This window comes from Mustela nivalis, assembly GCF_964662115.1.
Source record: "Mustela nivalis genome assembly, chromosome: 12".
Classification (NCBI taxonomy): Eukaryota; Metazoa; Chordata; class Mammalia; order Carnivora; family Mustelidae; genus Mustela; species Mustela nivalis.
Window position 1 is genome coordinate 68,774,698 of NC_139031.1, and position 27,556 is coordinate 68,802,253.

Consider the following 27,556-nt stretch of genomic DNA (forward strand, 5'->3'; position numbering starts at 1 on the left):
GTGAGTACCCGGTGGGAAAAACAGTGGGGCGACGCGGGAGCCGGCGGCAGGAGAGCGGAGTCCCTTGCTTTTCCCGACGGGGCCTGAGGGGCAGCGGCGGCGCTTGGACCTCGAGCCGGGCGACCCAGCTCCCCCCATCCCCGCCGGCCCCAGACGCGCGTGCGCCGCGCACGCAGTTGGCGCTTTTGGGCCCCCCACTCTCTCCTCTCTCGTGTCACCCTTTTTTCTCAACCCCGCCGCTCCTTGGGTCGGTGCTTCCTGGCTCCTTTCCCTCGTCCCGCACTCGGGCTGGCAGTGCCCAGTTTTTGGAGCCACAACGGCTCAAGGAATTCGTCTCCTCTTGGGTGTACGTCCGGAGTCGGAGGCCCCTGGCGGCGCGGGGACTCGCCCTCTTGTGGGGATCGCCCACCCTGGCTCCAGGCCCCTGCGGGGCGCACGCAGGTGGGATGGAGGCGTGGAGGCCTCGGGCGCGGCTCCTTTCCGTGGGCCTGCTGCGCGCCCAGTTCTGGCCGGAGACAGCCTCCCGTTTGAGGACCAGCATGGAAGCATTGGGCTTCGTGTTCTTAGCACTTACCACGACCTGGCACCTAGGAGGCCCTGTGTAAGAATGAAGGGTGCAGACGGTTGTCTTTGGAATCAGGCGTGGACTGGCGTGTCAGTTTTGGACCCTCGGGAGTTGAGTGACCAAGACGAGTTGCTTTTCTTCTCCGAGCTTCAGTTTCTTCGTCTCTAAAGGGGTATCAGTGTTCTCCACAACTTTGCAAAATAGTTAAAACCGCAGAAGGCAGATAGCCAGGGAATGCTTGGCATGAAAGTTGTTGTAGTAAATGAGATAAAGGAGACACAGGAATAAGTAATAGCAGAAAGAGTAAGAAATACTTGATGATGGAGATTCGTGGTTCTGAAGGCATTCAGAAGAGAAGGTGCTTTTGACAAGAGGGGGAAGGAGGCGTTCTTCATGGCTGCTAGTTTGGTCTGGAAAGTCCAGATTATAAATCAGACTGGATGGATGGTAAACATAATAGGTTGCAGCCTTACAGTTCCTGGAATTTATCTGTGACAGAGTTTTAGCCACTGAGCAGCAAAACATAAATAAATGCATTACATACATACATGCAGTTATTAAAGTTAATATACTAAATTTAATGAACTTTTGTGTACAGTGATTATTGCCTTTTCAGGCGGGGGGGAGCTGCTAAAAGAGCATTACTTTTATGAAATGAGAGCATTTCTTATGTTCAAAACGTGTGTTTTAATTTTATATAGCCTTCATAATCAAAGATGTCTAGGAACCACAGTGGTGAGCCTTACAAGGTTAAGGAATGACTGTAGGTCAGACCTTTTTCTGATATCCTGATTCTCGAAGAGTTGAAATGGTGTTCTGCTGGAGCATCCTTAGGTTTGAGGCATTCAGAGTGTTTTGATTCTTTAATGACTGAGGGTTTGAATGTTTAGAAATCACCAGACCTTGGATACCATTTCATACAGAGACCTAAGATGTTTTTGTTTTCTTTTACTGGGGAAAAGTGTTGGTTTACATATCCCTTTGAAGCATTTGAAACTTTTCAAATTAGCTTCATTTACTAGAACTTTTTGATAATAACTCTGGGCTCTGCTTATTATTTGGTATGCTGTCATGGCACAGAGTGTTCTGGTAAGATTTTTTTATTTGCACTTGAAAGGCTGTGGGAATGAAAACATGAAATCAAGAGTTAGAAGACAGATTGTCTAGTTTAGTCTCCTCGTTGCATGGAGGAGATGGAACTGTATAAACTCGGACCAAAACTTGGATCATCTGATACTAAGTTCAGTATGTCGTAACTCTTGGTTTTAAATAAAAGGATTGTTTGCCTCTGAAAATAATGGTATTTTTAATTCTTACATTGATAGTAAAATCATAGTCCTAAAGATGATAGAATTGCTTTCTAAAAAAACTCATAGGGGTGCCTGGGTGGCTCAGTGGGTTAAGCCTCTGCCTTCAGCTCAGGTTATGATCTCGGGGTCCTGGGATCGAGCCCCACATCGGGCTCTCTTCTCAGGGAGCCTGCTTCCCCCTCTCTGCCTGCCTCTCTGCCTACTTGTGATCTCCTTCTCTGTCAAATAAGTAAATAAAACCTTTAAAAAAATCAAAATAAATTTAAAAAACTCCTTAAGTCTACGTCGAAGGTTTTGTTTTGTTTTCAAAAAAAGACTGCTTTGGGGCGCCTGGCCGGCTTAGTCGGCAGAACATGCTACTCTTGAGCTCCGGGTTTTAAGTTCAAGCCTCACGTTGCCTGTAGAGATTACTTAAGATCTTTTTTTTTTTCTTTAAAGTAGACTTTAGGGCGCCTGGGTGGCTCATTGGGTTAAAGCCTCTGCCTTTGGCTCGGGTCATGATCTCAGGGCCCTGAGATCAAGTCCCGCATAGGGCTCTCTGCTCAGTGGGGAGCCTGCTTCCTCCTCTCTCTGCCTGCCTCTCTGCCTACTTGTGATCTGTCAAATAAACAAATAAATAAAAATCTTTAAAAAAAAAATAAAATAAAGTAGACTTTACTTTTTAGAGCAGTTTTGGATTCATAGGAAAATTGAGCCTTGCGTACTGAGAGCTCCCATGTATTCCAGGACCAGTCATGCACAGCCTCACCTACTTTGAAAGCTATTGGAGAGTCGTGCATTGTTAAAATTGATGAACCTGTCTTGACACATTATTTTCACCTGTAGTCCATGCTTGACATCAGGGTTCACGATAGGTGTTGTACATTCTTGAACAGTTTTTTTTTTAATTGAACATTTTAGTTCTCAAGATTTGTAAAGTGTTCATAAATTCATGATGGCCACCGGTTGTCCCCATTATTTTCAGAAGTTTCCCTCATATTCTTGTTACTTTTTGCCCTCTAAAACAGATGTATCCTCTAGATAAAAATAGGTAATCAAAGTAACAAATGAAGGTCTGCACATTTTGTTCTTGCGTCCTTTTTAGTACCTGCCCACTTATGTATTCCATTGAGCCCAGTTTGCCATCCTGGGTTTCTTTTTTAAGATTTTATTTTTAGGGGCGCCTGGGTGGCTCAGTGGGTTAAGCCGCTGCCTTCGGCTCAGGTCATGATCTCAGAGTCCTGGGATCGAGTCCCGCATCGGACTCTCTGCTCAGCAGAGAGCCTGCTTCCCTCTCTCTCTCTCTCTGCCTGCCTCTCCATTTACTTGTGATTTCTCTCTGTCAGATAAATAAATAAATAAATATTAAAAAAAAAAAAAAAGATTTTATTTTTAAGGGGTGCCTAGGTGGCTCAGTGTATTTGGGCCTCTGTCTTCAGCTGAGGTCCTGGGATCAAGCCCTGCATCGGGCTTTCTACTCAGCAGGGAGCGTGCTCCCTCCCTACCCCTTCCACCTGCCTCTCTGCCTACTTGTGATCTCTGTCAAATAAATAAATAAAATCTTTAAGGAAAAAAAACGATTTTATTTATTTTATTTTTTAAAGATTTTTTTATTTATTTGACAGATCACAAGTAGGCAGAGAGGCGGGCAGAGAGAGAGAGGAGGAGGAGGCAGGCTCCCTGCTGAGCAGAGAGCCCGATGTGACAGGACCTGAGCCAAAGGCAGAGGCTTTAACCACTGAGCCACCCAGGCCCTCCTAAAAAGATTTTAAGTACTCTCTGCATCTGCGTGGGGCTCGATCTGGCAGCCCCTGAGATCAAGAGTTGTGTGCTCCACCGACTGAGCCTGCTCGGTGCCCCAATATCTTGAGTTTCAAAAAGAGATTGTTTTCTGTTACCCAAACTCATGCAGCAATTTGGAGCCACAGACATTTCTAATTACATATGAATACAAGTGTTTGATTTATAAGATCACAGTATTTAAAGTGATTAAGCCATAGACAGTTTAGGAAATTGCATACTTTCTATATTTTAACCGATGCCTAACCATTCACCCCCTTAGTGTTAAGAATATTGTTTTTTGGGGCCCTGGGTGGCTCAGTGGGTTACAGCCTCTGCCTTCAGCTCAGGTCATGATCCCAGAGTCCTTGGATCGAGCCCTGCATCAGGCTCTCTGCTCAACAGGGAGCCTGCTTCCCCCCCTCTCTCTGCCTGCCTCTATGCCTACTTGTGATCTCTGTCTGTCAAATAAATAAATAAATAATCTTAATTTTTTAAAAAAAGCATTGTTGCTTAATGTTTATGAGCATAGACCATCAAGTGTTTTTGCAAAGGAGCTGGGGAGGAGCAGAGGTAGAGGGACAAGCAGACTGCACTGCGCACGAAGCTCCACACAGGGCTGGATCCCACAATGCCAAGATATGACCTCAGCTTAAATGAAAAGTTGGATGCTTAACTCACTGAGCCACGCAGGTGCCCCAAAACTCTTCCAGTTTTTAAAAAATTTTATTCTTTTCTTCCACTTTTTAAATAAAAAGAATAGTGGTAGAAAATGACTACTACCAAAGTTGATTTTAAGGCTTTAAACAAAACCATTACTTAATGTTCACAAGGAAGTGAAAGGATGTTAATGAAAACCTGTGAAAATAACCAATATTTGCCAAATAATAAATATGGGTTATAGGGGCACCTGGGTGGCTCAGTGGGTTAAGCCACTGCCTTCGGCTCAGGTCATGATCTCAGGGTCCTGGGATCAAGCCCCGCATCGGGCTCTCTGCTCAGCAGGGAGCCTGCTTCCTCCTCTCTCTCTGCCTGCCATTCTGCCTACTTGTGATCTCTCTCTGTCAAATAAATAAATAAAATCTTAAAAAAAAAACTGTAAACATTTTTTAAAAAATGGGTTATATATTTCCAGATTTCTCTGGCAGAGCAAACAATATAAAACCATTATAAACAACACATACTGAAAACTACTTCCATTCAGCTGGATACTGCCTAACTAATTACTTGGGATGAAAAATCCATTAACATAATTTTCTTATAGGCAGGAACTAATTCTAGAGCTCTTAATGTCAGGGATGTTTACAGGACCAGGGCTAGATGTGACTATCAAATTCAACTCTCTACAGAGAGGCATGTAGTGACATGTTTTACATCAACTGTTATGTTCTCAAATATTTCATTCAACTGCCTCTGCTAAGAATTTCACTCAGTTCATGTGGAAATACAACAACCAATGGAGGCTGCAACAGAAGAGTTGCTAGCCCTACTAATGACCTTGACAATCCTAACCAGAAGCAGGTACAATGTGCAAAGCCAAGCTCATCATTTTTACAATAGGAGATTATCTATCTGTCCATCTAACATCGTCTCATTCCTTTGGTACCATGACATAATTTTAGTAGCAGTTAAGAAAAAAGTATCTTAAGCGTAAAATTGTAAAAACTGTTCATTTCCAAAGAATGCAAACATATACAAGGATGTCCAAAACTAAATTACAAAAATAGGGAAAATGGAAAGTACACAAAGAGCTATCAAACTGAGATGCATTATAAAGTATACCCTCAAAATCAATACTATGCAGCCACTAAAGAGTAGATCTATAGTTATTGATATGGAAGGGTGTCCAATATTTCTCAAATGAAAAGCAAAAGCAAGTTACCAAAAACCAAGATACCATCTTAATAAACAGCTATAAAATGTTTTAAATTAAAAAAAAATTTTTTTTTCTTTTTTTTTTTTTAAGTGGGGGACAGAGGGAAAGAAAGAATCTTAAAAAGGCTCCAGGTCCAGTTGAAAGCCAGATGCAGGGCTCAATCTCATGACCCTGAGTTCGGGACCTGAGCTGAAATCAACAGTCACATGCTTAACTGACTGAGCCACTCAGGCTCACAAATGTTATTTCTTTCTGAGGCTGAGTAATACTCCGTTTTCTGTATGTGCCACATTTTGTTTATCCATTTATCAGTAGATGGATATTTGGATTGTTCTCACTTTCGGCTGTCTGTCTGGTATAATGCTGCTGTGAACAGGAGTGTACAAGTATCTGTTTGAGTCCCTGCTTTCAGTTATTGTTTAGTTCCACTTAGAGTTGGAATCATCGGATCGTCTGGTCATTCTCTATTGAACTTTTTGAGGAAACCCAACTTTTCCATGACAGCTGCACCCTTTTATATTCTCACCAGCAATGTGTAAAGATTGCAGTTTCTCCCTCTTTTTGACAGCATGTGTTATTTTCTGGTTTTGGTAGTAGTCATCCTAATGGGTACAGGGTGGCATCTCATTGTAGTTTGATTTGCATTTCCCCAGTGACTGGTGAGTTGAACATCTCTTCATGTGCTCTTGGACATTTGAATATCTTCTTCGGAGAAATGTTTATTCAGGTCCTTTGCACATTTAATGGGATCGTTTGGGTTTTTTGCTGTTGAGTTGTAGGATTTCTTTATGCATTCTGGATATTAATTGCCTATTAAATGTATGAGTTGCAAATATTTTCTTTCATTCTGTGGATTGTCTTTTCACTCTTTTGGTAGTGTTCTTTGATACACAAATGTTTTAATTTTTATAAAGTCCTCTCTATCTGGGGTTTTTTTTCTTTTGTTGTCTATGCATAATTTAATTTTTTGGTGTCAAAAGTTGGCAAGACAAATTGCCATCAGTATGGCATATACTTTCTGAGATAAAAGATACAGTAGAGGGGCGCCTGGGTGGCTCAGAGGGTTAAAGCCTCTGCTTTTGGCTCAGGTCATGATCCCAGGGTCCTGGGATGGAGCCCCGCATCGGGCTCTGCTCAGCAGGGAGCCTGCTTCCTCCTCTCTCTCTGCCTGCCTCTCTCTCTGCCTACTTGTGATCTCTGTCTGTCAAATAAATAAATAAAATCTTTGAAAAAAAAGTTACATCTTCAACTTCTTCACAACTAAGTTTCTTCATTTGCCAGTGAGCATAGTGTTACAGTCTTACAGGGTTATCGGGCTTTAGGAGAAGACATTATAAAGTAATCTTACAGTAAGAAAGAGGTATCACTATTATTTTCATTAAATCTCTGGTGAAAAACATTTTTTTTTCCTGTGAAATAGCGATATTACTCACCTCTCAAACTTGTGAGACTTAGTAAACCATTAAATTTATATTTTATAACAAAAATTTGGTTAGTCAGATTATTCATGCTTAGTTAGACATAGTATGCATTTATAATAAAGCATGCTTGGTGAGTAAGTGAGCATTTGCATTTTTATTTTTTTAATTGAGTTAATTTCTATTCTTTCCTCAAGGCCTATATGAACCCAATAGCAATGGCCAGATCAAGGGGTCCAATCCAGTCTTCGGGGCCAACGATCCAAGATTATCTGAATCGACCAAGGCCTACCTGGTATTTGTAAAACAATTTAGACATTTATAAGGTTTTTGTAAATTTTTTAAAGGTTACTGTTACAACTCTTACTGCTTGCAAATCAGTTGTCACACATAATTTTTGAAGTGATACTCATAGGTGCTTTCTTGTCAGTGTATGAAACACATGCATCATGCATAACTGTAAAGCAAGTATTTGAGAACCCACCATCCTGTATAGCTACCAGATAACCTTTCATACCGTTCTCTTCTCTGCCTCTAAAGAGGTAGAAGGACTCCCAGATAGATGTACTTTTGGATAAGATTTATTACAGAGTGTACCAGCCACAGTCAACAAAGGGAAAAGGATCATGGGGTGAAGTCTCGGGGAGACTAGGCTCAGATTTGTACGGCTTCTTCTCTTGTGGAATCACATAGGATGAATTTATAACCTCAGCAATGAGTTGTCTTAACACATCTGAGATGTTGCCAACCAGGGGAGTCTGTGAGAGACTCCATGTGCCCAGGGCTTTTATTGGGGACTGGTCAGCCTCTGCCTATCAGGTGTCAAAATCCCAGACTCCCAGAAGAAATGCAGGTGATCACCCTCAACAGTAGTACTCGTACAGTGAGCTACTCTTATGAGGGAATGGTAAGCACCTTTCCAGAATCCAAATTCCCAGATGCCAGCCAGGGCTAAACTCGTAAATGGGCCTTTCTAGGAATAAGCTGTCAGGCATGCTGTATCAACTCTTCTGTCCTGTATGTGAGGTGCATTATAAAATTAATGTTTAGTATAAAAATAGTAGTTTAAATAGACTTTAGCGCACCCTAACACTGAAACTACTAGCTTTGGGACTTGAGGAAGAATTTATACCATCCTCAAGCTTCCCTTCTTTTTCTGTAAAATAGGAGTAATAATACTGTGTTTTCTCACAGGATTATTAGGATTAAAGTAGCATGTATTAAAAACAGTGCCACTTGTATATAAGTGCTCAGATGTTTGGTGTATTAGCTCTTATAATCCATACTTAGAAAAGGAATGATCAGTGGTATCTGACAGAGTGTATTCATAATATTTGATTAAGGAGGATGTGAGCAAAGGGGCGCCTGGGTGGCTCAGTGGGTTAAGCCGCTGCCTTCGGCTCAGGTCATGATCTCAGGGTCCTGGGATCGAGCCCCGCATCGGGCTCTCTGCTCAGCAGGGAGCCTGCTTCCTCCTCTCTCTCTGCCTGCCATTCTGCCTACTTGTGATCTCTCTCTGTCAAATAAATAAATAAAAATCTTAAAAAAAAAAAAAAAAAGGAGGATGTGAGCAAAATAATTTGAACATATCAACACTGAAATGGAGGTTTATTAGGATATTAAGAAATTTTTATTTATGAAAATTTTGTTCTGTTTGTAAGCATCCACCTCTAATAGGAATTGCTTGAAAACTTACTTGTTTCCTATTTTTTAAGGGAAGAAGTGAAAGAACAATTAGAAAAGAAAAAGAAAGGCTCCAAGGCATTGGCTGAATTTGAAGAAAAAATGAATGAGGTTTGTAAATAGTACTTGTTTGAAAAAATAGGCACCCTAAATGTATGATTTCTTTAAAATAAAAAGAGGAATACCATATTACAGTAATTTATGTCATCTTGGGTTTTCTAAAATTGACTTCTCTTTAGCTTCCCATGCCCCTGTGTGCTTGTGTGCTTATATTACCCTGAGATTTCCATGATGTTTGCCTGTTTTGATTACAAACGTGTGTAGTATTTCAGCTACAATGTAGATTAATTCAGGGTTGCCTAGCTAGCTCATTCAGTAGAGTGAGCAACTCTTGAACTTAGGATTGTGAGTTTGAACCCCCATGTTGGGTAGAGAGATTACTTAAAATCTTTTAAAAATATACATGGATGGATGAATAGATAAATTCAGCTTTGGAAATAGAATCTAACCATCTTCGTTAAAAAGAAAAGGTTCTCAGCCTCACTGATAATACTGACTATTCCTCTCAATATACAGTGTAGAACTCCCACTCTTTAATACCCTCTTCGAAAAGGGCTAGTGGGGCCGGGTGCCTGGGTGGCTCAGTCAGTTAGGTGGCCAACTCTTGATTTCAGCTCAGGTCATGATCTCAGGGTCTAGGGATTGAGCCCCATATCAGGCTTCAGGCTCAGCTGGGAGTCTGCTTATCCATCTCCCATCCCCTCTCTTCCTCTCCCTGCTTGCATAAGCACTCTCTCTGTCTCTCTCTCTTTCTCTCTCTCTCTCTAATAAATAAATAAAACCCTTTTTTTTTTTAAAGAAAAGAACTAGTGTGGCTGGTGCCTGCTTGGCTCAGTGGCTTAAGCGGCTGACTTGATTTTGGCTCAGGTCACGATCTCAGGGTTGTAAGATTGAGCCCCACCTCAGACTCCATGCAGAGTCTGCTTAAGGGTCTCTCTCCCTCTCCTTCCCACTCCCCACCCCACCCCCACTCACGCTGTCAAAGGAAGGAAGGAAGGAAGGAAAGAAAAGAAGGAAGGAAGGAAGGAAGGAAGGAAGGAAGGAAGGAAGGAAGGAAGGAAAGAAAAGAGCTCGAAAGGAGAAAAGAGCTAGTAAAGGGTCTTTTGGTGACAGGTTTCTGGCACCTGTACTTTTCCCTGTACTTAGAGGCCAAGATGGTGAGAGGTAGTAGAGGACAGAGGAAAGGAAGTAGTGGCTGTCTATATCAGGTGTATTACAAGGGGATATATAGCCTCTGATGGTGTTCATAACCTTTTTGCAGAACTGGAAGAAAGAACTAGAAAAACACAGGGAGAAATTACTAAGTGGAAGTGAGAGCTCATCCAAAAAAAGACAGGTAATGCCATTTTGAGCTTAATGCTGTTTTTAATGTCCTATTTGGGTTTTCATAATTTGTGTCCTACTGCCAATAGATAATTTTAAAAACTCACATCAACATATTTAGATTTGTACTTTTGTTTGCTTTTAGAGAAAGAAAAAAGAAAAGAAGAAATCTGGTAGGGTGAGCAAAAGTTTTCCATTTTTCTAAATGTTACAATTAAGAGTCTACAAAAAAAGTAAGAATAATTTTTATGATCTGTATGTTAACTGTAAATGAGTCAAGGAGTCTTGAAGTCCTTTAATAGTTATGGGTGGGTTTTATTGTATTAGCAGTATAAAGAAAAGCACTTACCTCCTTATATCCTGGTAACTCTGTTGTTGTCAGGGAGAGAAAGAGAGAACATTGATTACCATTGGCATATCTGTTGTTACTTTGTTGAGCCTTTTTCGTGTATGTGAGGGAGTGGGGAGTGTGATATTTGACATTTTAATATTTAAGGCATCTGTGTAGATCTCTCAGACCACTAGATTGATTTTGTTAAGTATTTGAGAGACTTAGTGATAAGAAAGAAAAATAATTCCTGCATCTCACAAGCTTTAATTATTTTGTGCTTGGTCAAGTATTCATCTTCTTCTTCATCAAGCTCTGATTCTTCCAGCAGTTCCTCAGATTCTGAAGATGAGGTAAGACTTGCCTGTAATGGTTTATGAAATAATAATCTCTAGTTTGTTTTTTTGTTTTTGTTTTTTTAATGACAAGAGGATATCCATTATGAAATACCTGTTAGAAACTTTGGCTTCCAGGTTTTGGTTAATTATCCATAACTGAGAGCACTGATATGAATAAATAACTAGGTATTTAAGTATATATTTAGATATAAATATATATATTAATTCCTAAATTTGTCTTATTCTCTTTAAAAACATCAGTAAAAGAAATGGAGTCTAAAAATCTAAAATGCTATTTGACTAGATGCTAGAGGTTACATGTGATTTAAATTACTTGACTTTTTTTTATAAAGCAGGAAGATTAATATAAGTTACATGTTAAGCATTACTTATGAATGGGGCACCTGGCTGGCTCAGTCAGTAGAGCACATGACTCTTGATCTTTGTGAGCTCAAGCCCCACATGGGGCTTAAAAAATTATTATGTAAAACATGCACTTGCAAACTGGTTCTTTCATTTAAGTTTGTTCGTTGATAAAGTTTTGGTATTAATAAAATGCATCGATTATATTTTTGAAAAAGAAAGCAAACGTTTCTAAAAATGTTTTATATAGGACAAAAAACAAGGAAAAAGGAAAAAGAAAAAGAAGAACCGTTCACATAAATCTTCTGAAAGCTCCATGTCAGAAACTGAATCGGACAGTAAGGTAAAATCAGCAACATTTTGGATAACAAAACACATTTTTTTTTCCTTTTAGGTCATCCTATCTTAAATTGCTGTCAGTTTACAGATGAGATGCTATTTTTTGTACTTTGATGGACTGTGCCACTCAATTGATAAACTTAATATCTTTCTTACATATGGGATTTTATTGTTCTCTAAATACTTCCACATATGCCTTCATGTCTCAGCATTTCCATGATAGCTTTTATAATAAACATGGCAGACATTGTTTTTCCCATTTTCATACAGAAGTGAGAGTTCAGAAGAAAAAACATATTCCACTATCTAGTCCAGTGTCCTTTCCATTATACCTAAATCTGTTCTGTATGTCCAGAACTGTGAAACATAATTGGCTCTCAGACATGTGTGGTAATAAGAAATACATGCAGGTTGCAATAGCAATGTAGATTCCTAGGCCTCATGTCGAGAGAGTCTGATTTAGTAAGTCTGCCTTAGGCTCAGAAGTCTACATTTTTAACATTTGTCCCCTGTGATTCTGATACAGGCCTATCTTTGGACCAGTTTTACAAACACTGTTCTAGAACCCCAGGAGAACAAAACAGCTCATTTGGGGGCAGATCTCTACTTGTCCTAGTATGATTTCTTCTGACAAAATGCCTGGCATCTAGAAAATTGTTAGTAAATGTTGGTTTTCTTTTTGTCTTTTAAGACAGAAGAGTCAGTCTAATATGGATAGTTAATCTTTTTCAGATGCCAAGTATGTGTTAGGCACAGTTCTGAGCACTGGACATGTTAGCTTAATTCTCTCAACAAGCCTCATCCATATGGATGAGGAAGGCTCAGGGATGTTAATGGCTAAAACTAAAAGAATCAGAATCAGAAATTCTCACCTTTCTTCCTTATAGGGAGAGTAGAAAAATCAGTTTGGGGATTTCTGAGGACAGTGTGAATGAGAACCTCAGTGCGGGGGCGCCTGGGTGGCTCAGTGGGTTAAAGCCTCTGCCTTCAGCTCAGGTCGTGATCCCAGGGTCCTGGGATCGAGCCCCACATCGGGCTCTCTGCTCCGCAGGGAGCGTGCTTCCTCCTCTCTCTCTACCTGCCTCTCTACCTACCTGTGATCTCTGTCTGTCAAATAAATAAATAAAATCTTTAAAAAAAAAAAAAAAAAAGAGAACCTCAGTGCGTATGACCACCACAGGCAAAAATAAGCAAATGGCATTAAGTCTTATTTTAAAAGAAACCCTGTGGTTATTACAATGTCTATCATTTTTGGTATGCATAGATTTGATATACAGCCAGATAAAGAAAGAAGCCTTGGGACACCTGGGTGGCTCAGTGGGTTAAGCCTCTGCCTTTGGCTGGGGTCATGACCTCAGGGTCCTGGGATTGTGCCCCGCATCGGGCCTGCTCAGTGGGGAGCTTGCTTCCTCCTCTCTCTCTGCCTGCCTCTCTGTCTACTTGTGATCTCTCTCTCTCTCTGTTAAATAAACAAAATCTTTAAAAAAAAAAAAAAAAAAAAGCCTTATTGCCATACAAGCACATACATATATATGTGACATACATTTCCCTTATTTTCAGAATGAAGTTCTGATATTGAAATAAACTTTTTTTAGTCCTAGAGCAAATCACCTTTTTGCTGTTTTTGTCCTTACGTTCTCTCTTACATTTCAAATTGATATGTATATATATGTTTGTTTGTTTAGGACAGTTTAAAAAAGAAGAAAAGATCAAAGGATGCAACTGAGAAAGAAAAGGTAATTATAATTTTATTTTAATCTATCATAAAATACTTCATTTACGTCTAGAAATTAACAGTAATGTATTCTTCCTTTTAATTTAAGAAATTTATTTCTTTTGCTTTTATAGCATTTTGTTTTGACTTAAGGAAATTATTTGTTGAATTCATTATCAAAGGTTAAAAAATCAGAAAAGTGGGGCACCTGGGTGGCTCATTTGGTTAAGCCTTTGCCGTCGGCTCGGGTTATGATCCCAGGATCCTGGGATCAGGCTCCCTGCTCAGTCGGGCTCAATATCCTCTCCCTCTGCCATTCCCCCTTCTCTCTCTCTCTCAAATAAATAAAATAAGCAAAATCTTAGAGAAAAATCTTTTTCTGGTTCTTAAAAACCTAAAGAAAGCAATTATTGATGAAAAAAAACTGTAGACCAGAGTCACTATATTTTACTCAGTATTTTTATATATTTTTTTAAATTGAGGTATAATTTACATAATATGCTATTAACCATTTTAAAATTACAATTTGGAGGAAGGAATATTGTGTATGTACAGTGTTGTGCAGTGACCAGCTCTCTAGTTTAAAAACTTCGTCACGCCCTTAAAAACAACCCATACTCTAATTCCCATTCTTCCTTCCCCTGCATCCTCTGGTAACTTCTAATCTGCTTTCCAGCTCTGTGAATTTACATTTTCTGGATGTATTGTTTATTTTGTTTTGTTTTATTGTTGTGAATCAAAAGTAGGAACTTCAGGGGCACCTGCGGTCTCAGTCATTGTACCATGGGACTCTTGATCTTGTAGATTCGAGCCCCTTGTTGGGTGTAGAGATTACTTAAAAATGCACTTATTTATATTAAAACAAATGGAATTTATTGGAATTAAAACAATCCTGCTTGCTATTTATGAATCGGGTATAGGAGGCAAATTATCCTTTGTGTTTTTTACAAATAGAATTGTATTAATAGTATCACTTTGGAAAGCCAGTTGCTTTTTGCTAACTGTAAGACAAATGAAAGGTAGCATTAACATTGCATATTCAGCAGATTTAAGGACTAGATAAATAAAAGCTTACCACGAAACTCTCACACTACTTCTTCCCCCACCTCTTTTTTAAATTTTAACTTTACTTTATCCACAAATACTTAGTATTTATCTTTAAAATATAAGACCATGTTTAAAAATTAAACAGTACTATTGCATATTAACATTTTCACAATAATTTCAAATATAGTAAAAGTGTTTCAAAATGTCCTCCTTTTTCATAAAAATTTTTATAGTTGACTTATGTCATGATCCAGGCAAATTCTAAGATGGCATTTGATTATTAAATCTCATAAGTCCCCTTTAATTTATAACTTTCCCCCTTTTTTAAAATTTTCCTCTTGAAATGTATTTTTTAAGAAAACAGTAGAAGTTTCCTATATTCTAGATTTTGCTGATTGCTTCCCTTCCCTCACCTTTTTAGACTAGAACACTGACGTCCTTTTATAGACTGTTCAGCTTAGGTCTGATTTTTTTAGTAAGAACCACCCAACAAGTAGGTGGTTTTGGTTCTACATGGAAGAGCTTCAGTAGAAGCTTTCACATAGCGCCAAGAGCTGGCCAGGCTAATCCCTTTGTAGCTGTGCTGGGCAATGGGTGTGCAGCTGGGGTGAGGCTTGCCTTATGGGGGGCAAGTTGAAGAATGATTCTTTCCTGGGTAGTCTTGACCAGGACACTGTGGACCACAGAGAGAGATGGAGATTTGGGATAGGTCTGGGTTCCCCCTCCCAGTATCATTTAAAGGCAGTCATATAATATGTCACTTGGACATAGTAGACTTGGGGGAGGTAAGGGAGAGAATCTTAAGCAGACTCCATGCCAAACATGGACCCAGAGCCAGGCTTGATCTCATGACCCTAAGATCACGACCTGAGCCAAAACCAAGAATGGGACACTTAAACGACTATGATACTAGGCAACCCAGGAGTTTCATATTTTGGATACTACTCATCTTTTATACACATAATGAACATTTTTTTGGCCCATGGCTTCTCTTAATCTTGTTTAGAATGTCTGTTACAATTTTAAAAGGGTGTAATTGTTCTTCCTGGGTAATATATATATATTTTTAAGTTTTTTATTTTAATTCTGGTATAGTTAATGTAGAGTGTTACCAAAATGGTGTAATTTTAAGGGGATCAGGGTGGATCAGTCCTAAGCATCTGACTCTCAGCTCTGGTTCAGGTCATACCTCAGGATCCTGGGATTGAGCCCCGCCCTGGGCTCTGCACTCAGCAGGGAGTCCGCTTGAGGATTTTTCTCTCTTCTTCTCCCACTGCCCCTCCTCCAGCCCATGCTCGTGTGCTTTCTCTGTCTCTAAAATAAATCTTTTTTTAAGAGGGTGTAATTGTAAGTCATATATCAGTCATTGCTTTCGACTCATTTTTAAATTGTGAAAATTTAGTGTAATAACTAACAGTGGATGAAAATATCCCATTTCTTTTTTTTTTTTTTTAAGATTTTATTTATTTATTTGACAGAGAGAGAGATCACAAGTAGGCAGAGAGGCAGGCAGAGAGAGAGAGGAGGAAGCAGGCTCCCCGCTGAGCAGAGAGCCAGATGTGGGGCTGGATCCCAGGCCCCTGGGATCATGACCTGAGCTGAAGGCAGAGGCTTAACCACCAGGGCGCCACCCAGGTGCCCCAAAATATCCCATTTCTTTTTTTTTTTTTTTTTAAAGATTTTATTTATTTATTTGACAGAGAGAGAGATCACAAGTAGGCAGTAGGCAGAGAGGCAGGCAGAGAGAGAGAGGAGGAAGCAGGCTTCCCGCTGAGCAGAGAGCCCGATGCGGGGCTCGATGCCAGGACCCCGGGATCATGACCTGAGCCGAAGGCAGAGGCCCAACCCACCGAGCCACCCAGGCGCCCCCAAAATATCCCATTTCTAATAGTAACAAAGAATATATAGGAAAAATTTGAAGAACTGATCAGGAGACAGAGAAGCACATGAAGATTTAATAAATGTTCCTGGGTATGACTTACCCTAACTAGACATTAAGTATTTTTTAAGCATCAGACAGTGTGGTATGGGACAGGAATGGGACGAGAAGGAAGCAGTGGAGCAGTGTAGAGCCCAAGTAAAAACTTGTAAGTATTTATGGGTTTAATGTATGATAAAAGTGGCTTTTCTTGGGATGCCTGAGTGGCTCAGTCGTTAGGCATCTGCCTTCAGCTCAGGTTACGATACTGGGGTCCTGGAATTGAGCCCCGTGTCCAGCTCCCTGCTCAGTGGGAAGCCTGCTTCTCCCTTTCCCACTCCCCCGCTTATGTTCCCTCTCTCGCTGTGTCTCTCTCTGTCAAATAAATAAAATCTTTAAAAAAAAGAAAAAGACTTTTCTTAGGACAAAATGACTAACCAGCTGGAAAGTATAAAACTGGTCCCTCCTTAAGGCCAAATAAATCACTGATAAGTCAGTTTTAAATGTATGAAAGTATAACTAGAGAAAGACAGGGGTGACTGGGGCGCCTGGGTGGCTCAGTGGGTTAAGCCTCTGCCTTCGGCTCAGGTCATGATCTCAGGGTCCTGGGATCGAGTCCCGCATCGGGCTCTCTGCTCAGCAGGGAGCCTGCTTCCCTCTCTCTCTCTCTGCCTGCCTCTCCATCTACTTGTGATTTCTCTCTGTCAAATAAATAAATAAAATCTTTAAAAAAAAAAAAAAAAAAAAGACAGGGGTGACTGTAATATTGGGGTAGGGAAGGCCCATGCCTCAAAACGCAAAACACTTCTGACCACATAATTTTAATACTTAATGACAAAAAGAGATCACAAAAAAAAATAAATAAATCATGAACAAAATTTAAATATAATGAACAGATTTAGGAAAAACTATTAGAAATACATAATTAAAAACTAATCTTTATTAATTTGAAAATTGATACTTCACGTACACAGAAAAAGTGGTAAAATCCATGTTTAGGCAGTTCTAAAAGAAAATATGGACTGTATTCCAGTAATCTTGAGATTTATAGGATTGATAAAAGCTTGAAACAGAGGTTTCTTGGTAAAGTGTGATTCCTAAAGGAGTGACATAAACCATTAGGGGTGAGGGGTGGGAGACATTTGGGTGAAAGCTACTTTGGTCTTTGATTTAGACATTATTAGGTAAAGATTTTTGCATTCATGTATCCTTCACTCCACTTCAACTTTTTTTAATAGCAAATAGCCCATATATATATAGCTGCCATCCAGAAAAACATGGGTTAAGTAAATTGTGGCATATGCTTTCAGTGAATGTCAGAGGCAGCCGTAAATGATGATGTAGTTGGCATGGAAGGATTGGATGACAAGAGCAGGTTCCAAATAGCAAGTATCTATATAAAGTTATAAATGTACACATAGCGAGATGTTTCTAAAAATCTTCATGTTTTTTAATCTCTGGTAGCAGGATTCGGATGAATTTGCTTACAGTTAGCATTTATCATTTCTAACAAAATTATAAATGTATTTGTAGAAATAAAATTAAATCACCTGTAATACAGATCACTGTTAGTTTATTTTCTATGTGATTTTTTGTTTAATCTTTAAAATTGGCTTCCTGGTATATAAAGTTTATATATTTTTTCTGTACAATTGGGTAGTGAGCATTTTTTTTCTCATTGTGTGGGGTTTTTTTTTTTTTTTTTGGTCTTGTTGTATAAACTGTTCAGACATACAGAAAAAGTATATGGAAAATAACAAAATGACAACCAGCACATCCACTGTGAAGTTTTAATAAATCTTAACATTGGGGTGCCTGGGCTCAGTTGAGCGTCCGACTCTTGGTTTTATTTCGGCTGAGGTCATGATCTCAGATCTGGGATCAAGCCCCACCTCTGGCTCCAGTCTAATTGGGGAGTTTGCTGCCCCCTTTCTCTCTCTCCCTCTTCCCCTCCCCACCGCTTCTTCTCTGTCACTCTCTCTCTCTCAAGTAAATAAATCTTTTTTAAAAACCTTAACGTTTTGCCATACTTCCCTCAGGTGTTTTGAAATGTTTATTCCTCAGTATGTATGTATGTATATATATATATTTTTTTAATATTTTATTTATTAACCAACAGACAGAGATCACCAGTAGGCAGAGAGGCAGGCAGAGAGAGAGGAAGGGAAGCAGGCTCCCTGCTGAGCAGAGAGCCCGATGTGGGGCTCAATCCCAGGACCCTGAGATCATGACCTGAGCCGAAGGCAGCGGCTTAATCCACTGAGCCACCCAGGCGCCCCTCCTCAGTATATATATTTAAGTCCCTAAGTACTCCTCTAGGCTCTCTTCCCCAGAATTATATATTTTCTCATCATTAAAAATATTTAGAGATGAACATTATTTTAATGTGAATTTAACACTCATAATGCATGAAAGGAATTATTACTGTGTAGAGATCTTTTTAGATCACAAATAATTACCCATTGTTTTTCTTTTTTGCAGCACTAGGCTTGTCTGATCCAACACTGGGTAGAAACCAAACAGAATACAGGGGACTCAAATCTTAAACCATCTGCAGGGTCTCTTAAGACATGTTAGATTTTAATTAAAATAAGAGGGCACTTGGCTGGCTCAGTTGGAAGAGCATGCGACTCTTGATCTCATGGTCATGAGTTCAGATCCCACATTGTGTATATGCATTACTTAAATAAATAAACTTTGTTTTTTTTTTTTTTTTTAAGAAAATAAGGATATTACATCTCAATTTACATGTAATTATCTCTTCAGGCTATTTAATAAAAATTACTTTGTTGGAATTAAAGACTGAAAATTGGTAAATGTCATCAATTTAAGACATTTCTAAAATGCTATAATAAGAGATGAGGAAGGACCCTATATCACACTGTCCAACAAGAAGATGTAACAATTTTAAATAACTATGCCCCTAATATGGGAGCAGCCAACTATAAGACATTTCTAAAATGCAAATGGTTTTTGTGATAAGTGGAAAATTATTAATTAGAAACAAAACTTGCGTGGCATAGCCTTAAATCTTTTTGAGTCAAGGTACATGTATTTATTTTCCTTAGGACATTAAAGGACAGAGCAAAAAGAGAAAGATATATTCTGAAGATAAGCCTTTATCATCTGAGTCCTTATCAGAATCAGATCATATTGAGGAGGTAAGTATAAGATCAAATTCACGTTCTTCACTTTAAAATGTTTGTTTTTAATAAATACAAATGAATAAAAAAGAAATACTTCATGAATACTCCATTTACTCACTTCTCTAGTATGTGCAGTGTGAAAAAGAAATGGAAGTTCCATTTCAGAATGATTTTTGCATTTTCTAGAAGTTGATTATATAGCTAATATGGTAATTAACCATATTTACAAATCTCTATTCTGAGCTATTTTATTTTTCTTCTAATAGTTACTTTTTCCTGTACTAGTATTTTGATTACATGACAGATGTTGTTTGATATGTACTGTATTGAAACCCAGCATTCCCTTGTTTTTATTTGGAACTATTACTAGTGAGGGAATAGAAGAGTGCTGAGGCAGAACAGAAATGTTGGCATGATCTTTTTCCCTATCTATAAAGTGAGGAAGTAGAATTAGTTTCCGTAGTCTTTATAGTCCTTTTCAGCTCTGATATGCCTATCTTAGATTTTATTTGTACTCTATTCTTAGTTAATTTTAGTTCTGCAAGTTATCATCTTTAAAGTATTTCTCTCTTTGACTTAGTTTCCTCATTTGGAAAATAGGGGCTATTACCCACCTTTTGTAGCAATATTTTGTAATGCCTCCTGAAATGAAATTGAAATGAATTGAAACTTGTAGTGTGTGTGTATGTGTGTGTATATATCTTCACATTTTATATTAATATCCCCTAATGAATTTTAAAAAGAAATATAAAAAAATACTAGTGTATAGATTTACTAAACTATTTCAGTACATAAATGTTTGAGTGTGATAACTAGAAGACCTCAAATCTTAAGACAACAAAATTCAGGCTGTTGCAGGTACATTACATATGCCCTTCAAAAACTGTTCAGTGGCATTGTCATCAATGACATTTTCCAAAATGGTAAACAATTCTCAATAAAGCTCTGAATGAATGAAACAAAATATAGTCTTTTCTATATTACAAGTAGGTTTATTATATGACTGGCAAGCTGTCTAAAAGTCATGTTAGAGCGTCCGGCTGTCTTGGACATCACATGACAGCATCCCCAGTCTTGGTCTTGCTAAACGTGGATTCAGCACAGCTACCACCATCACCAGTCATTGTTATGACAAGAATAACAGTAAATAATAATTTCCCAAGTGTTTTCTAGAGCACTTAATATATCTTACACTTAGACTTTAAATATACATGAGCTTTAGCAACTTTCAATTTAGTCTTAAATTCACACTTCTAAAGGTTAAAATTCTAATGGTGTAATGAGTGTTACTTAAAAGGGTTTTAATCATTTGGTTTATACTGAGTACACTATGCGTATAGCTATCATTTACGGAACACCATACAGTAAGAGAAATACATAACTTTATTCCAGGCACTTACACTAGAGGGTGGATATTACCTCGATTTTACAGATGGTAAAACTGAAGGTAGTACATAGCAGAGGTAGGATTCAGAGCGTGGTCTCTTTTATTTCAGAACTCATGCTTTTTATCCACTGTACCTCATTGGGGTTTTTTAGGTGCTGGAAGGGAATATAAGCAAGCCCTCTAGATATTAAAAAGTCTGAATTTTCTTTCCTTTGAATGTTTCTCATTGACTTGTCACTATGAAATAAGAGGTTTGCAGTATCATCAAAATGTTTTTTACACATAAATTCTAAAGCTGTAAGGTACATTAGGGGATGAAAAAATGCCTTGAGTACAAGTTACATATTTGTCTTCTCAACAAAAATTCGAACTTTTTAGGTACGAGCAAAAAAGAAGAAAAGCAGTGAAGAACGAGAAAAAGTAATAGCAAGTATCACTTATTTTTTTACATGACAATAGTGGTAGCTCTTTTTGTTTAATATAAAATGAATCATGGTAAAACAGGACTTCATTTACTGGGGCCAAATAAATATTTATTTGGGAAAAGTGTGGTGTTCAGCTTTACTTAGTGCATTGGAGCAAGTTAAATTGACTCCGGAGAAAAGAATATCCTGGTAGCAAACATCTCTGTTTCTATTTCAGTATTTTATTCAGTATTTCATTTTATTTTGGTACTGTTAGAAATGGAAAATTGAACTTTAATTTGACCTTTTTAAGCTGTAGTATGAAATACTAGGTATGGTGATTGCCTCCATCCTTAATAGTAGTGACTTCCAGGTGGGCCAAACCTGGTAACATTTAGCAGAAAAAGCCTCTCTAAGCCCAGGTTGCAATGAAAAAGCAGGAATGTGACAACATAAATATTTCAATAATAAAGATGATTGTTTCACCATTTCTAAAGCCAGCTCTGCTATTATGCAGACGAAGAAGTATAAAAGGAGAAAGAAGGAAGAGGAGAATAAGAAAAATGGCAGTGATAACCAAATGAGAAGTGGACCAACCTAGGGAAAGTGAGATAATAGGTTATCAAAGAGTAATTTCAGGGGCGCCTGGGTGGCTCAGTGGTTAAGCCACTGCCTTCGGCTCAGGTTATGATCCCAGGACCCTGGGATCGAGCCCCGAATCGGGCTCTCTGCTCAGCGGGGAGCCTGCTTCCTCCTCTCTCTCTCTGCCTGCCTCTCTGCCTACTTACGATCTCTGTCTGTCAAATAAATAAATAAAATCTTAAAAAAAAAAGACTAATTTCAGACTGTATCATTAGTCATTTAGGAGCACTCAGTGTAAGCATGGGTGATGGCCTTTGAAGGTATTTTCTTAGGGATAGGTAAAAGAAAAATAAGAACAGGGGTGCCTAGGTGGCTCAGTGGGTTGGAGCCTCTGCCTTCAGCTCAGGTCATGATCTCAGGGTCCTGGAATCGAGCCCCGCATCGGGCTCTCTGCTCAGCAGGGAGCCTGCTTCCCCCTCTTTCTCTGCCTACTTGTGATCTCTCTCTCTGTCAAATAAATAAATAAATTCTTTAAAAAAGAAAGAAAAATAAGAGCAGCATCTTTTGTTAGTTTGAGGGTAACTTCCCCTTCCCAGAATTTCCCCTCACTCTTAAAATGAGGGTCCTTCTCTGGTAACGTATGACTCAGAAGTAGCATTTTATATACTTCAAGACCAAGGTGACATTTAAGAGACTTTTTTTCTGAATGAAAAGATAATTTGAGTGAAGACTGCTTTGGTCTTTGGTTCAGATTAATTAAGGCATAATATTAATTAATTTTGGACCATTCTGATTTGTACTTGCGTACTCCACTGCTTCATGCATTCAGCTCATGTGTTTATTAAGCATCTCTCTGCAGGCGCCATTGATGTTGGTAGTGCTGTTCTAATGGAATACAAGATAAATGAGAGGGTGACTTGTGAGAGTGGCTTTGGGGAGGGAAGGATTTATCAGAAAGAGCTAACCATGTGAATTTCAAAAAAACAATATCCTGGGGCGCCTGGGTGGCTCAGTGGGTTGAGCCGCTGCCTTCGGCTCAGGTCATGATCTCAGGGTCCTGGGATCCAGTCCCGCATCGGGCTCTCTGCTCAGCAGGGAGCCTGCTTCCTCCTCTCTCTCTCTGCCTGCCTCTCTGCCTACTTGTGATCTCTCTGTCAAATAAATAAGTAAAATCTTTAAAAAAAAAAACAATATCCTAAACAGAAGAGCTAAGGACCTATGGTAGGGATGAGCTTGATTTGTTTGAGGAACTGAAGGGTAAGTGTGGCTTATATCTAGTAAATAAAGAGGAGTACCATACAGTGAGGTGGGGAAGTAAGCAGAGGCCATTTCACAAGCAAGGTGTTTGGGTTTTAATCAGAATGCTTTGGGAAGCTGTTTTGAGTGTTTTAAACAAAGAAGTGACCTGAACCAACTTTACATTTTTAGAATGCTTTGACAGAGGAGGTGGAGTAGACAGAGGCGAGGAATGGTGGTGTTTGTATCACGGTGGTCATGATGGAGATGGACTAACCTGATGGATTTGAGATGCATTGTGGACTTAGATGGGCTTGCTTGCTGCTTTGGATGTAGAGAGTGGAGTTAAGGCAGAAAGTGGAGTCAAACGTAGCTTAGATTCTTCGCCTTAAGTAAGAGGACCAATTAGAGATGCTGTTTACTAAGATGGTTAAGAGGGTTTGGAGAGAAAAAATAAGCATTGTTTGTTTATTTGTTTTTAAACAGAATTTGTTTTTGTTTGATTTTTTTTTTAAGATTTTATTTATTTATTTGACAGACAGAGATCACAAGTAGGCAGAGAGGCAGGCGGAGAGAGAGGAGGAAGCAGGCTCCCCACTGAGCAGAGAACCCGATGCGGGGCTCGATCCCAGGACCCTGGGATCATGACCTGAGCCGAAGGCAGAGCATTTAACCCACTGAGCCACCCAGGCACCCTAAAATTAAGCATTGTTTATGGTAATTTTAGATATACTTGTTAGATATCCAGGTGGAACTCACAGTCTTGACTTCAGAGCATAGGACTAGATACAAAGATTTGGTATGTAAGTGGTTTTTATAGCATGGGAGATAGAGAGCCATGTGGAAAAGAAAGGAAACCCTGAAAGGTCAAGCAGAAGAAGATGAACAGCACAGGAGTTGAAGGGCTCTTTGTGATAGAAGAAAGCAGCAGCTGGAGGTGTCGTGGAAGCCAAGAAAAAAAGTTTTTTGGTTTTTTTTTTAAAGATTATTTATTTGACAGACGGATCACAAGTAGGCAGAGAGGCAGGCAGAGAGAGAGGAGGAAGTAGGCTCCCCACTGAGCAGAGAACCCGATGCGGGGCTCGATCCCAGGACCCTGGGCTCATGACCTAAGCCGAAAGCAGAGGCTTTAACCCACTGAGCCACCCAGGTACCCCAAGAATAGTAATTTAAAAAGAGGGTAGTCAACTGTCCTTTTATGAAAAAGTAACCTATACCCGAAACTTACTTTTAAAAGACCCAAATACAAGATTTGGGACTCTTGGTAAGATTCCCTGTGTACTTGAGCTTCTCGTGACAAGAATGATGAAAGTTCGCTTAGAGCCACTAAGTGATAGAGACGTTTGAGAGGGATGGAGGAATGTTGAAAGTTGTAATTGATAAGGAAATGGATAGGAAACTCTGCTATCTTTACATGTCTCTTTTCTTGGTGATATCAACAAATCAGTCATTTGATACCACCTTTCTAAATATCTGTTTCTATTTTGCCTTCTCTTCTACATCGGTAATAGTCACAAGAGTCAGAGTTCAGCAAAATTTTAGCTCTCTATCCAGTCACAATTTGATTGCTTTTCCTAGGCTTCTAAAAATTAAGCATCTGAGTGCCAGGCTGGTTCAGTTGGTGTAGCATACAACTTTTGGTGTTGGGGTTGTGAGTTTAAGCCCCACAATGGGCATAGAGCTTACATAAAAGTTAAAAAAAAAAAAAAAAGGCATCTGTTTTACTTAAAAGCTAAGTAGACTTTTCAACTGTACATCCATATTTTTTTTACCATTTTTTTAGTTAGTTTCATAATTAATATAGTGCTACCAGGACATAATAATTTGTTTCTGTTTACTTTAAAAAATATCAGATTTAATATATCTGTCCCCCAAAACTGTCATTTTACAAAAACAGTTGTGTTTTGCTGTGATATGAGGATTTTTTCTAGTAACTACAATTTCTTTGCCTTTAGAAACGATACAGTATGAAATACAGCAGTTGATATCACTATTCTTAGAATTTATTCTCTGTAGGAAATTTTGTTTAAAAGCTACATTTGCATGCTAATGACTTAGAGTTTTTCCATATCTTTTTGAAAATCAACAAACACTCTTAAGTCCTCATATGATATCGATTATTGAGACTTTTCAGGAAATGTTCTGAGTAGTTTCCTTGGTTGTTGGATTGTTTGAAATAATTATATAGTAACTTAGGAGGACCATGGTAACATTGTTGTCTTAATTTTAATATTTTCCTGTAGAAATGTCTAACAGGGAACTCTTTTTACAGGAAAAAACAAAAAAGAAAAAGAAGCATAAGAAACACAGTAAGAAGAAGAAAAAGAAGGCTGCTAGTTCAAGTCCTGACTTGCCATAACATTAAGAAAAATCAGGATTCCCTTATAAAGAAAGTGCAATGTCTAAGGAAATTTCAACTGTGAAAATTATGACATAATTACTAAAATGCATGAATTTTCTTGTTTTTAGAATTATTCCTGGACTATTCAGTAGCCACTCGGATGCCGCTGTGTGAAAGGGCCATAATTGTTGCCTGCTGCTTGAACATCTGTTTTTTTTTTCTTCCAGTGCTTAACAACTCTGGGAGATAATACACTGCAGTTGTACTAGTGGTTAAGATATTTGGGGATAAAGTTAATATTTTGACTAGAAGTATCTAATGATAAATCAACAGAAATCAAATCTGGATACATCATTAAGATGTAATTAGCAATTACCAGATGATTCTAGTTAACATTTTTGGAATAGGCATTACATTGATATTTCAAAGTCCTTACTCTGTAGATAAGTGTATTTTAATTTTTTCCCCTGATATACTTTTATTTACCTGGGGAAGGAGCTTTTCGGTTTGGGGTGGGTGGTTTGCTATCTCTTTAGCTAGCAGAATAGCGTGCCTTTTATCCTCACACATCCTATTTTTGTGGACATAGTAGCCATGCTTCATGGGGAGGTCAGAGCTGGGTATAGCAGTCTTGCCCCTAGATATCCTTGGACTCTGTTGTTTGCTGCTTTAAGTGAACCAGAGAAATAGCCCTTTGCAGCATGACAGAGCCCCAGAAGCTCTGGGATTCACCTCCACTTCAATAATACTGAATGTTTTTTAGCATTAGAATGTGTTATAACATTTGAATTAATTTTGACTATACTTTAGCTTTGGAGAAGAATCATTTCAAATAGACACTGGTACTTTTTGAACTTGATAGCTAAAGATTTAAAATGCATGTTTTATACTGTTAAGTTTTAACCGGTCAGGAAAATTTTATGTAACCAGTAATAGTTATTTTATTTTTGTATGAATTTTGTTTAGGCTGCAATGTTTAGCTTTTATTAACTCCTTATTCTTGCTATATTAAATTCCTTATTGTGTTTAATGGCATACTTGCCAAGATACTTAGCATGTAAACAAAGCAGGCTTTTGATTTTTTTTTTTTTTTTTAAACAGCTTCATATTGAAGCTTGAGACTTACTATAAACAAGTTGAGTGGCAGGCCTGGTATGCTGTGTCTTGTTACATAAAGCTATTGCCAGAATCTTAGTAAATATAACATTTTAGAAATTTGTCTTTGTATATTCATAACAAATTATGACAAGTTAAGTGAAAATTACATTATTGCTCTTCCTGTGTCATATTTTACTAAGATTTTGTGCCTCATATCTACTGCTGAATTGTTTACTAGTAATGTTAAAAAGAATTGATAAATCATTTTCACTTTACATTTTTATATAATCAGGTAACATGAAAAATAATTTGATGTACAATTTTGCCTGTTACAGAGGGTGTGCTAATTATAGTGGTATATGCACAAAACATTTTGGCATGAAAAGAGGCTGAATAAATAGCTATTTTACTTAAAAATAGCTGCGTTCGTACCAACTCCCTTTGAGTCCCAACTAAAGTTCCAAAGATCAAGAAGCACTACTGGGATCAAGAAGTGGATAAGACATGTCCCCAAGTTTTTAGCTGTAAAAATAATATATTTCTTGCTAAGCTTCCTTAAATTTTATGCTTAAAACTTCATACTCTTTTTCCTAATAAAAGATATCTATATGTTCTTGAGTATGCAGCAAGTTTGAGGGACATTTTTTTTTAATCTGAAAGGAAGTTTCTTAGGATTGTTGTTCACGAAAATGCTAAAAGTTAAGTTTATCAGGTTATTTGGTGATTGTTTTTGGTATGAACATAACAGTGTTCCTTTGTACACTGGTCCAGTACATGATGACTATGTCCCACAAGAAGCAACTGTTAGTAGATTGAGGAAGAAGATGACTTGGCAAAAAAAATTGTATTTGTTTCCAAACTCTGTTGACGGTCTAGGAAACACTTTTCTCATTGTTCCTCTGCTGGTAGCCTTTTTTTTTTTTTTAATTTACATAACTAACATACAGTATATTATTAATTTCAGAGGTGAAGTTCAGTAATTCATCAGTTGCATATAACACCCAGTGCTCATCACATCATGTACACTCCTTAATGCCCATCACCCAGTTACTCCATTCCCCCAGCAACCCTTAGTTTGTTTCCTATGGTTAAGAGTTATGGTTTGTCTCCCTCTCTGATATCATCTTGTTTTATTTTTCCCTTAAATTCCACATGTGAGTGAGATCATATGATACTGTCTTTCTCTGATTTATTTCCCTTAGCATAATACCCTCTAGTTCCATTCACGTCTTTGGAAATGGCAAGATTTCGTTCTTTGATGGCTGAGTACTATCCTATAGTGTGTGTGTGTGTGTGTGTGTGTGTGTGTGTGTGTGTGTGTT

The 27,556-nt window shown here is 38.4% G+C and overlaps 1 protein-coding gene across 9 annotated transcripts in view; it reads left to right on the forward strand.

Annotated features, from left to right (window-relative positions):
- Positions 1 to 27,556, forward strand: part of FAM133B (family with sequence similarity 133 member B) — a 44,874-nt gene that overhangs the window by 926 nt on the left and 16,392 nt on the right. The window contains exons 1-11 of one of the 9 annotated variants that reach the window (XM_082692632.1): positions 7 to 601; positions 7,125 to 7,222; positions 8,643 to 8,721; positions 9,932 to 10,006; positions 10,139 to 10,171; positions 10,612 to 10,674; positions 11,273 to 11,365; positions 13,047 to 13,097; positions 19,109 to 19,201; positions 20,952 to 20,993; positions 23,780 to 25,023. In XM_082692632.1, coding sequence (XP_082548758.1) covers positions 7,131 to 7,222; positions 8,643 to 8,721; positions 9,932 to 10,006; positions 10,139 to 10,171; positions 10,612 to 10,674; positions 11,273 to 11,365; positions 13,047 to 13,097; positions 19,109 to 19,201; positions 20,952 to 20,993; positions 23,780 to 23,908 — 750 coding nt within the window. In that variant the 5' untranslated portion in view covers positions 7 to 601; positions 7,125 to 7,130 and the 3' untranslated portion in view covers positions 23,909 to 25,023. The other 8 variants (XM_082692631.1, XM_082692630.1, XM_082692634.1 and 5 more) reach the window with 8 other exon arrangements.